This window comes from Sander lucioperca, chromosome 10 (assembly GCF_008315115.2).
Source record: "Sander lucioperca isolate FBNREF2018 chromosome 10, SLUC_FBN_1.2, whole genome shotgun sequence".
NCBI classification, from domain to species: Eukaryota; Metazoa; Chordata; class Actinopteri; order Perciformes; family Percidae; genus Sander; species Sander lucioperca.
The window spans coordinates 20,234,392-20,247,293 of NC_050182.1; the positions used below are offsets into that span (position 1 = coordinate 20,234,392).

The window sequence follows — 12,902 nt, forward strand, 5'->3', positions numbered from 1 at the left end:
ATGGTATAATAAAAGTTAAAAAGTGAAACACTGAGAGTTCCCAACAACTGTGACCAAACAGCCAATAATAAATGAAAGCAGAGGAATGTTCCCAAGCATATATACTTCATTTCTCAATTGTGGATTGATGATCATTATATTACATCACTCTGGACCTATGGGTCATTTCAATTTCACTTAATCCAGCTGAAGGGAGCAATACCACAGCAGTTGGATGTGAATTTCTGAACAAAACGTTGATTGTTCCCATCTTTGAATAAACTGCGAAACATGGCTGGGGAAAAGAACATAACATTAAGCAGCTACTGTCACAGTGCCTTTGAGCAATACCCTTAATCTCCAGCTCCTCTGGCTGGAGTTGCTCAGCACAAATGCACAGAAAACTGAAATCATAGAAGGTTTTTTTGTGTATGTGAAGCTAGTTGTTGCTGGAACAGTTGGCAAATGGGGTAAAAAAAGAAGTTAGTATTGCCTCGAGAAATAAAGGTATAACAAAAAATCCATAAACCTTTCTTAAAAGGACTATTTTTTTTAAAACTGTTGCCAATGGACCTCCCAGAATAGCTGCTTGCTGAACTTTCTCATCCTGCCTTGAACCTGGATGAACCCTCTGCAGCCGTTAGCTGCCCCTCAACAGAATCAAGCCATGAATCATTACAAGTCAGGGGTGAGGGCTCCGAGATCACCCAAATCAAAACCAGATGCACAGCAGGCACCTCCTAACTCCTGACTAACTGTATAAATAACTAAATAAATGAATAAATAAAGAAGTTTGCAAACTTCACACTATGTCTTCCCTCATGAGTTTCTATAGTGTTGCACAACAGCAAATCGGACTTGATTGTCAATCCAAATCCATCAAATCCATTTTAACATTTGATTTCATGATGCTGGTTTGCATTCAGGAGACAGTTGGCTCTGTGAATATATAAAAAGATGGTACCACACATATTGTCTGTATTAGTTACTAGGATTGTCAAGCACATTCTGTAGTGGTAACAGAAACGAGTGATCACTGTACATAAATCTCTTTAATGCGTTTTTTTTCTTCTCCTAGTAATCCAACCACATCACTTCACAGAAGCCTTTACGGAGTCTGAGCCATCTGACGCAGTCACTGCACGTCAGTACACACAGCCTCCCGTAAAGAATCCTAAGAGGAGATAACAGTAAAATCACTCTGTCAACTCACTTCCCTCGTCTATGACTCCCATCCTCACAACAGCTGGTAAATATTTTTATATTGTGTTCCATTAGAAAGGTTTATTAAGCGGTCAGACGGGGCAAATGGCGCCTGGGAGCTCCCTGTCCTGTAAACAATAGAAAGCGCTCTGAAAGCTGCAGCTGAGTACAACACAGTAAACTAAGGTCACATTAGAGAACCGCCTTGCTTTGAGTGAGTAAATATTTAAATGTGTTAGATTCACCCAAAATAGCGAGGGGTGATAGTTAGGGGCACTGTATCAGGAAAACGGTCATGATGTATTTTTGAGCGACACTGGCAAGCCTCGTGCAGTGATTTGTTAATGGATGGATGTCAAACTTTGGTACAAAGATGTTAATCATCAGCAAGAGAGAGGTGATCTGAGGGGCAAGATGTGATAGATAGAGTATGGGAATATAACTACTGTAGAGCAAGGCTTCATATGACCTCGTGTGTGTGTTTCTGAATACAGCAGAATTGATATATTATATACTTCTGAGAAACTAAAGACTGAAGAAGTGGAAGGACATGCTGAATCGAGAGATGTTGTTGATTACAGTACGTACCTCAGCACGTTTCTCAGGAGCGTCCATCCCCACCAAGTTCTCTCTGAGAAGCTGCTGAAGAAGCTGCACCTGGGCAACGCTGAGGTAGAAATCTAGACTGCTGGTCACATTTACATCTAGAGAGTGGCCACACACCACCACCTCCTACAGAGATGAAGGAGATAGCACAGGGGGAAATGAAAAGAGGGAGGTGGGTGGAGAGAGCAGGAAAGACATTCAATAACACATCAGGAGGGTTTGTGACCTCATGCACTGCCTCTCTCTCTCTATTTTTTTGTTGTACTCTTGGTCTATTTACTTTCTATCTCCCCTCTGTCTTGCTCCCTTTAGCTCAGTTGTTCCCTCCTTCCCCTCTTCCCTCTGTCCTCTCCAGGGTCCCACCCACAGCCAGCAGTTCAAACCTCAGCCTGGAGGCTACATCTAACAGGATATCACTCACTAACACTCTGGGTTCAACCACACACATATGGGCCAGACCTACAGTAACTACACACAATGGTATATGGCAACTACTGTGTAAAACATGATCTATTAAGACCCACTTTAAAAACACATTTTCTGATTTAGATGTATACAACATATTACGTGTATAATCATTATGATTGTTATTAGTAGTAGTTGTAGCAGTCATTTTAACACACAGTGTCATAGTATCATATAGTTACAATAATAGTTACAGAATATGTTGCAGGGGTGAGTGAAAATTTAGACTGTAGATTAAAGCAGCAGAACATATAGAGATTACAATGAATAAATGAATAATTCAATAAAGATAGCTGTTACGTTTGTGTGGTAAGCATGCATACATCTAACTGGGAGTTAGTTGAAAATGAATGAGTTTTATTATACAAACTGTTGTAATTTATCTACACTACGTAGTTCAAAGTCCAGTTTGTGTTATTACTGGCTCTGAGTCTCCATATCTCAGGGAGTTATACAAATCACTGTGTGTGTGTGTGTGTGTGTGTGTGTGTGTGTGTCAGTGCAAACTATGGATTAGCTGTTACGCATTGTCAAGGGGCACGTTAACGTGGACGGACGAGGCATCAAAGAGGCAGGAAGTCGCAGAGAGCCGTGCCAGAAAACATCAGCTGTATAAGCAGAAAGGTTTGAACTGTGTGGGTCAAAAGCCTCCATTACACGGCGGACTGGCGGAGGGAATCCTAATGAGTAAGTTACTGTATGTTAAGAAGCAAAACGTAAATACTTCTGACATCTCACATAATCAATGTCCATTTTCATATGGACAACGCATTGTGAGAGTAATGGTTACAATCATGGTTATAACAGGTCATAGTCAAAGGGCATTACATGTCAGTGTAAGTGAACACACCTCTGCGTAGTAGACAAAGAAAAATATGCAACCTCTGACTCACTGTGGGTTTCTTAGAAAATCCTCGTTTAAGCAAATCTCTACATCCTCAGGACCTGTTGTTATTAATTATTAGATATTAAAGTTTGAGGATAGAAATATTGATACTGTCATTTTATGACTTTTCACTTTGACTGTTTGACTTAACTTGCCACAGTACATAAAAATACACTCTTGCAGAAAAAAATGAAGACTTAAGAGATTCATATAAAGCTGTGTTGAGTGGATGCTGACCTCTGGCTGTCCGCAGTCAGGGGATATATTCTTGCTGAAGATGATGGCTGGGGCAGCAGTCACCCGAACGGAAAAGTCAGTCAGGATTGGTGTCAGGATGGCCCGCCGCTCCTGGTGCCTCCTGATACTGAACAGAGATACAGGATCAAACTATTAGCAGACACCTCTTCAGATAAGTTCCATAACTTGTTAAAGGTCCTTTATCGTGGTCATTTTCAGGTGCATACTTGTATTTTGGGTTTCTACTAGAAAATGTTTACAAGTTTTAATGTTTAAAAAAACACTTATTTTTCTCATACTGTCTATCTGAATATACCTGTATTCACCCTCTGTCTGAAACGCTCCGTTTTAGCGCCTGTCTCTTTAAGCCCCCCTCTGGATTAAGCCCAGTCTGCTCTGATTGGTCACTGTTTCCAGGTTTTCCATATATGCGCTCTGGGCGTCTCTGCGCCATCATTGCAGCCGGGGAATGACACTGTAGCGGCACTTTCTGTCTATATATGGTATAGTTGTGACATCACAACCATCACAAGGAAATCCTGACGACTCGTTTAAAGGCACAGCTTCTGAATACGGACGTGTGCATTTCTATGTGGATTGAGCATTTAGATTTGATTTTGATTCATAGTATTTATATAGCACCTTGACTTGTTTACAATAAAAAAAAAAGACATGGAAATCTCCCTTTCTACAATATCGGACCTTTAATATTCTGTTAATGACTGAGAAAAATGATGGCATAAATAAAGACATTTGGAGGTCATTATTGTAATCAAGGGATTACATGGATGGACATTTTCATTTCAAAAGTATTAATTACTGAATTATATTTTAGGTAATAGTGTATAGTTCTGGTGTTGAAGTGATTTTAGCATTATACTGCGATGCAAACAGCTACCATAAGGGACCACTTATTCAATAACATTCCCCAACCTATATTTACTAATAACTTGTCATGGTTACCATTGTAAAATATTTGTAACATTGTCCCATCTGCCCAGGAATGACAAGTCAACACAACACAGTCAAAACCACAAAATGTTCAAAACTGAGCTTTTGTTTTGCCCTTAGCTGACAGGCAGACACATATTTCAAACTTGCTCTGGCTTTTTAAATTCAAACCAGTAGGATGAAAAGCTGAACTCAAAATCAAAATACTTCAAAATGTTTTTTCTCTCGCAGGCCAGACCTGTGAAATATTCCCATAAGTGAGCTTTTTTAAATTTCTGGTCCAACACATTTTAGCTGGAAGCTTGAATATGGTTACAGAGACAGAGTGAGACGTTATTTGACAAGTCTCAATTGAGAACACCCCTTAATTGTATACACAAGATCAAATAAAGACCCTCTCACATCAACTCTCTCCATTTCACTAATGTTCATTCCCACAATCAAGTCATATTTGTGGGAACATTTGTTAGTAGTAAAACAAATATACAAGGGGGCTTTATAAAGTGGTGTTAATTGCCACATCTGCTGCTATTAAAACAATCAAGTGGTACAGCTTCCAATATTTATAGTGGGCCAGGATTAAAAAAGGCCCTGTTTCTAGGTGGCCTGGAGTACAGTACTCAACCAGAACCAATATCATATTCACTTCTGCTACACAAATGTGCATTACCAGTGCCCTTAAGGGATTATTTTCGGACACATTTCTCTGCGTAGAGAGGTTAAGGGAGGCCTAATTCGGAGGTGAAATGATCTGTGAGGCCAATTGGTGTTGGCTAATCTCCCCTCAGACAGGGATTGAAACAATGAGTGTAACGTTGCAGGGGACAGGTGCTATCATTCACCAGCAAGGCTAGGAGGCGTGAGGCTCGGTTTACCAGTAATATGGGGTCCCCTGACTGGGTCGGAGAACTCTGTGTGTGTTTGTGTGTGTGTGCAAACCTTTGAATGGGTGTGGTACAAAGCAGAAAAAAATGGAAATAATGACTTTGTTTTCATACAAAGCTACACAGTGTTAACAGTAAGTAGAGATATCTGCGGCATGGTCAAAAAGAGAAAGGCCTGCATAGGGTGGTTGACAGGAGGGGAGAAGTTCACAGCTCCATGACACGGGTCTTTCCTAGCCGGCAACTACACACTGTGATGAGGACAGATGCTGTCAGTGGATCCATAGTGCTGGAATTTCCTCGCAAAACCTCAGGAAGCCAACTGAGGCCACTGCAGATCCGCAACTACTGGAATTGAACCTAAAGAACTGCAGAGTGAACATGCCAGTCCAAAACTGGAGAGAGAGAGAGGGGGGGGGAGGTATCAATGTAGGGAATGAGGGAAAGGTGTGAACTTTGGAAGTGGTGTGTGTCAAAACTTGTTACAACCGAGGTGGTGTATTTCTGCGGGTGATTGCAGCAGACAAGTAAAGCTGTGAACTTGACTCTCCTTTCCTCAGTGTGTTGGAACATTCTAAATCACATGTTCAGTTATGACTCGGTCGTGGTGGTGGCTGAGGCTGGGGTATACAGCGCAGCACAGCTAAGCCCAATTTCCAACAGAGCTTCCAGAGCTGTCTCCTGCCACGGCAAGGGGAAAGGGGAATGAGGAGGCAACCACAGCCAAAAACCAACAGCAGCAACTTTGACCTCAGTGTGATCACACAAAAGAATACTGACTTACTGGTGTGAATCTCAATTATTGAGGATATGGAAATGAGAAGAGACAAAGCTAAACCTTCTGATAATGAAATGAGTAATCACTACGACACTTTACATTGGCAACAAGCCAATGTGACCGTTACAGTATAACACTGTGTGTCAATCCTTTGAGTAAAAAAGTAACTGTTAAGCTACATGTTAGGTCATCACGTTCTGAATAGAAATCCAGACCTGCAGCTATAGTTCGTTTAAAGAAAGTTGAGTCTACTCAAAAAGGCATTCAGCATCTTCTGGAGGCCAAAATCACACCTCGTTGCCCTGTCAGACAATCTGGCCTTGGCACTAGGCCCAAGCAGCCCTGTTTTCATCAACCGAGAGACAAATTGCGAGTGGATTGAGCCTCAGTAGCCCTTTGCTCATATGAGCTCGTCAGACTCAGTAATAAGAGGGTAAGACAGTAACGTAGGTTCAAGTCTGCTACATATAAGGGCGGTTTGACAACAGACCCTGGCATGGTTAGCAAAGGCCAAGACAAAGGAGGATTTTGGGATAGATGGTCAAAACTACTGGGGACAAATAGAGGGAGAGTAAAAAGAAATCAGGGTGGTCTAGTGGTTAGGAAAAACATCCCATAGGTCCACTTCATTGTCTTGTTGACATGTCAACAACTAAAGCTCCACTTGCTTGCTCATTTTGAGTCAATCTGGATGAAAGCCTCATGGTGCCTCATCATTTCATTACTGAAATGGAACAATAAGGTTTAAGGATTTCTATCTTTTAACTGACCCAAAAACGGAGTGGAGACAGCATTGATTATTTTCTATTCAAATATGACAAACACTTTGCAATAAAGTGAACACATACCAAAACACTTGAAAATATGAACTAAAATAACTTCAAATAACCAAACTTATTTAAAATGGCCGCGTTATTGCTTTTGACATCCTTTTTTAAAGTGATGCCTGACCCATGTCAGTGTAGTCAGCACCTCAACTTTACCTTGACATTTGCTTAACTCTGCCTAAAAAAAGATGTTTTGGATAAACCTGGAAGAGGTACATCAGACTACTTTTTAAAGTATTTTGTAAAGTATACATTTTGCCCTAATTAGTAAGTATACAGAGGGAGCTGACAGGAAATGAGGGAGGAGGAAGAGAGAGAGACAGAGAGAGAGAGAGAGGGGGGGGGGGATTTACGGCAGGTCTCAGAGCTGAAGGCTCAGCATCAGTATCAGCTGCAGTCTGTTTCGCTTGAAGGGCTCCACTATCATACATTCATACTCTGTGTGTGTGTGTGTGTTTGGGTGTGTGTGTGTGTGTGTGTGTGTGTGTGTGTGTGTGTATGTGTCATACAGTAAAGAAAATATCAGTGTTATTGATGACTATGTATGATTGATTGTGTGTGTGTGCATTAGAGAGTGTGCCTGAGTTTGTCTGTGTCTGCACGTAGAAGGTGTGTGTATCTCAGCCAGCATCACTCTAAACTCTGATGACCCGAGGGCACACAGTCTCAGTCAGGCCTGTGTTGATTCTGCACTGCATTCTTCCACAAGGCTTATTTTTAGTTGACAGGGAACAAATCTGGAGTCTTTGCCTGTGATTCTGTGATTTTTGGGTCTGTTCCCTCTGAAAACATGAGTGGAAAAAAGGATGTGGGGCCAAACAGGCTGTTACACTTGTGCTTGTTTTAGCTCCCGAGTCTATAAAAAAAATGACAGGGTTTGTAATTATGACTGTGCATGGAGAGGCTCCATGATAGGGCGCTAACTCAATAACTACATGCTGCTCCCACATAAAGACTGATGAGATACAGTTTGGGACATTCACCATTCAGAATTAGTTTACACGCACGCACGCACGCACGCACGCACGCACGCACGCACGCACGCACGCACACAAACATTTTAGTCCTAGTTTGATATGTACAGTCCTGATAGCGATATATGGCTCTGTTTGGATTACTAAGTGTTTCAGCGGTCACGTTGGTTCACCGCTGTATTGTGCTGGGCAGTAAGCATACAGATGGCTTGTGTAAAGTCAATGACTCTATCAGATATTACAGACAACAGAACATTTTGTAAAGAGTTCAATTCAATTCTGTTGTTTGAATGTTTACTATTCTACAGTGGATGAACCAAGATTTCTTTTCAAAATGCACCAACAATTATGTACTATATTAACAAAAAAAACTACTTGAATGAATTACATGTAATCATACTGCAGCATCTTGCCCTTAGTCTTAAAATGCACATAGTGAAGTGTCTCCTGACCTGCTAGCCATGTTCCACTCCAGGGCCGGGTTCTGGGAGCTCCTCTCACTCTCCACGGACACACCTCCTTTGGTTCCCTCCTTCTCTGGCTTGAGTTGCTCCCACTGAGCCGTTCCAATGTTGATGGACTGGAGGTCGACCTGATACTGCCGGTCCTCCACCTCTGAACCCGGGTCACGCAGGATGCCAAGGTGCAATGCACGTCTAGAGGGAAGAGAAGGAAAACGCTATTTAGTTGAGTGACTTTTACAAATCATGTAGTGTGCTAACAAGTCTAGGAAGCCCAGGCCAGGCTAAGACTTTAGATTAGATTAGATAGACTTTATTGATCCCAAATTGGGAAGTTTCTGTGCTACGGCAGCAAAAAAAAATCCAAAAATAAAGATAAAATAGGAAGTAGAAATGTACAACTACTTCAACATTTAAAAATATGTAAGTCAAACCTATGTTTGTGCAAGTTGCACAGTGATGTATATGAGTCTTATCAAACACTCAGTGATGAAGTGTTAAAAAGTTTTATTGCCTGTGGTAGGAATGATTTTCTGTAGCGGTCAGCGCAACACCGAAAACTTAAGATCTTTAAGGAAAGTGTATCAGGTCAGTAGGGGGGGGGGGTGGGGGGGGGGATGTGCACGAATCATATTCAACAAGCAGGTGTCTAGGTCCAACAGACCTAAACGTAACAAAAAAAACATGAATAGGTTTTATTTATTGTTGTGGGGGTCACATTGGGTCAGGCTGTACTTTATATAGTCAATTACAATGAAGTCCATGACTCCAGGAGTAGACCAGGTAGTCTGTAATACTGAACCAGTAAAGAGGTTCTGGCAGCAGGCCCTAATCACCACTGACTTCTTTCTTCCCTTTGCCTAGGTAGTGGTTTAGTTTGTTACAGGGTGATTTATGACTAAATCAAAGCTTTTGGTACAGCCAGGCCTCAAATAGCCCCGCAGGCCTCAGGTGAAATCATTTGCCTTTTATAAAGTTCAGATTTATGCCAGCCTATCATTGGCAGTAAACATTGCTTAAACCCCTGGCTCTACGGCACAGTAGTGTGGAGACTCTTACCGCCTCTCTCTTTTTCTATTTCTGTCTCCAGAAACACAGGACTTCTACAGTATACACAAACTGTGATATGGTAGAGGAGATGTAGAGATATGGCAGGAGTGGGCAGCGGTGTCTCTGCACTTGAACTGCTACAGTCAAGTGAGCAAACACTGTCCCATCAGCGCCAAGAAAAAATGATGTCATCTATTTTGCCTTTGAGAGACAAGATCCTGACGAATTCACGAGGCAAAAGGAATAATCAAAATTCAACATCTGCATATGACATCAGGGCTTTCGGTTCGTTATGATATGTTTATTTGTGCTGGTGAATTCAAATGAGAGCTTAAATGGTATAAATAAGGGCTTAAAATGGCTACAGATGTAGTGGCAGCATGAGTAGTTCTATTTGTTTCGGCAACGTCAATGGCAATTTTCATATAGCGTTTCCCTCCCTTAGCCACACTGGAAAGGCCTCTACCAGAGCGTGATGTTATGACAATAAGCACCAAGTACAAAAACAATGGCAATGGGAGATCAGAGGTGTATAACTGGATTTAGCTGGATTTGTTGACATACAAACAAGTGAAACAGATCCTTAATCAACATTTGGAACCACATTTATCAACAGAGTATAATATAAATCAAACCAAGAGCCCTGTAAGATTTGGGTGGGATGTGTCAGTCTAGATTCATTAGGGCTTTTGTAACAGTACCTCCATCACCCTCCCCAACCCCAAAACTGTATTTTTCACATTAAACAAACCACAGTTACCTCATATGCTTTCCAAATTATCTCTTAACTTCAGCTTATTTAGGAGACTCTCTTACTCATAATCAACATTACATGGGAGTCTGCAGCCAAGTCTCTGCGTTGCTGAGCTGCAGGGTCATCTCCAATGACATAAATAAATATGATAAACATTTGTCTTGGTCATGCAGCCAGTGGAAACCGGTGTGATTTAATATCAAAAGACATATTTCAGCCAATCGCAGGAAACGAAAGAGCTTCATTTCTGACAAATGAGGAGGGGAGGAATTTTGGAAGTTCCCCTTGGGGTGCAATAATAATTGAAGCCAGATTTTCTTGTTGTACATGTGGGGGGAAAACACTGGTGGTTTGACATATTTGATTGGTCATGTGAAGACCACACTGCTTGGCTAAGAGGAATCAGAGAATGCCTTGGGAAAGCACAGCACTCACTTTGCCCACGGTATACAAGGACGAACTAAAAACATACAGAGCGGGGCAGGTGGAACACACCCTTCTGCTGGGTCTCACATGCCATTATCAGACATCTGCCTGCCACTACCATGTGGAAAATATGGAGCAAATTGCAAATAACAAGTCATAAATGACATGCTTTCGCAGATGAGGAAGGCATAGAGCGAGAAAGAGAGAAAGAGAAAGAGAGAGAGAAAGAGAGAGAGAGAGAGAGAGAGAGAGAGAGAGAGAGAGAGAGAGAGAGAGAGAGAGAGAGAGAGAGAGGGAGAGGGAGAGACATTTTTCTCAAACACAAGTACTTAGTTTTGCCCTTGTTCCTGAGCCAACCTTATTTTAATTGCAGGAAAAGACCACAGAAACATTATTTTTTACGACAAAATTCTGCTATTTATAAAAACGGATCAAAAGCTCTGCAGTAAGAACGCTCTGTTTCATGGCATCCATGGCTATTATTTTTAAAAACATTTCTCCCTCTTCTGACACAATTTAATCCCAATTTGAGTCCGAAAAGCCACTGGGCCGATTTCGCATCAGAGCTGAAATATGAGGGCTCCCATCCAACATTATTATGGCACAAAGTCAAAACCTCCATCCAATTCAAACCCTGCAGTGGGAAACAGCAGACAGAATCGTGAAGGCATGGCAGTGTTATGTATCTAGAATGCAGGACTTGGAAAGAGCGACCCACTGGTACTTCATCACTGAGAAAAAAAATAATGATGTTCCAAATTCCTTTGAACAGAAGATATGCAGACACATTTACAAATGGGCAATTAATTACAAGTTATGTTCCTCTGTTTAGCATTCTTTGGGTCTGTGCATGTGCTGGGCAGAGCATCAATTATGATTTGTGTTATTAAGTAGACGTGTGGGAGGACTGAGTGCTTAACATGTAGCAGATTTGGGAAAGTGTGCTAAAGTGGTAATAGGATTCAAGGAGGGGCACATGCATAACGCACCAGTAAACACACACATTAGCTAATGCACATGAATATACTGATAAACAGCAAATGAGCTCATGTAGTCACACACTGCTGCTGCATGCCATGGAGGCATTAGGTGAAACCAGTGAAGGATTTACTTTGCTGCTGCACACAACTTTTAAATAGCATCCAGACTTGAAATACAGAACTTGCACGATAGGAGAGAATGAATTGCAAGAAAAATAAAGTGAAATACATTGAACGTGTTACATGGATACAGAATCACATTGAACAGAGCCACTGGGTAAATAAGTAAGAGGACTTGTTGAAAAAGAGAGAAATCTTGGGAGAGCCTGATTGCCAAGCTAAGGTTTTTGAAGGCTACGTGCGGTTCAAGGTTGTAAAACAAACCACAGTGGGATCTGGTTGAGGCTCGGGGCCCGATGGTAGGACTGTGGGAGCAGTGGGCTGTGTAAAAGACTCTTGCCGAAGGGATCCTTTGGGCCAGGGTGTACCGTGGCTCTTGGCTTTAAATGGCCTCCCTCCTTCCTCTCTCAAACTCAATCCATCCCCTCCACCCCCCATCCCCATCCCCTGCCCCAGGCCGATGGGGCAGGAAGCAGCAGGGTAATACCAAACGCCGCTGGCTTCTGGATCTCGTCACTCTGAAACCCGCAACCTGAACCCACAACCCCAGACCTGTTTTTCACTCCATTTCCCCAACAATCACAAGCAATACATGTCTGCTTCCACGTTCAACAGAGGCAGGAGTGTACGTAAATGTGTGTGTGCAAATGCCTGTAAGTGTGTGTTTAAGAGAGATGGGGCCCTCTGCTTCTGCTCTCCTAGTAGAACATGCACACTGAGTAGAAATTGTATTGGTATCTCAGGCTTAATTCGGCCAAGTCAAGCTAAATTAGGTTCGTACCACTCACACATGCTATATTTCATAAGTGTTCCATTTTCTTTGTTTTGAGCAGACCTCAACTACTGTATATTTGAATTAAAACAGCACATACTCTACGTGAAATAGTAATGGGGCATGTTGTGGTGGGGTCTGCACGTACGCAAAAGGAACATCCAAGAGGTTTTGTGAGAGCAGCATAAGTAGTATCGCTCAATAAATTACAAAAAAAGAAAGTATTCAATTAAGTTTTTGATATTCTTTCTCTGTGGCTACAAATGGTATTACCCAACACCATTAGCACCCAGGAGCAACTCCATGGTATTTCTGATGTGGAGAGGCCAAAGCTGCACAGTGGCTTCTCAATCTGCTTGCTATGACTCCCAGTGGCTTAAAGCAAGGTCCCAATGGGCCTGTGTGTGTGCCGAGGGGGAATTCATAAGCATTATGATTCATGAAACTTGCAATTACTTAGTAAGTTAAGCACCCCTGCCTATGGTGGTCCGCTCTGAATTGCCAGAAGATCAGCAACTTCTGAGCTGTGGATTTATGACCCCAGTCAAG

General features: G+C 42.0%; 1 protein-coding gene across 2 annotated transcripts in view; it reads right to left on the minus strand.

The window, feature by feature from the left end:
• The window catches only part of LOC116066562 (vacuolar protein sorting-associated protein 13B), a 353,457-nt gene that overhangs the window by 118,750 nt on the left and 221,805 nt on the right, over positions 1 to 12,902 (minus strand). For both annotated transcript variants that reach the window (XM_031322688.2, XM_031322689.2), the window contains exons 32-34: positions 8,243 to 8,446; positions 3,377 to 3,503; positions 1,771 to 1,914 (exon numbers count right to left, since the gene is read on the minus strand). In XM_031322688.2, coding sequence (XP_031178548.1) covers positions 1,771 to 1,914; positions 3,377 to 3,503; positions 8,243 to 8,446 — 475 coding nt within the window. The remainder of the gene's footprint in view (positions 1 to 1,770; positions 1,915 to 3,376; positions 3,504 to 8,242; positions 8,447 to 12,902) is intronic.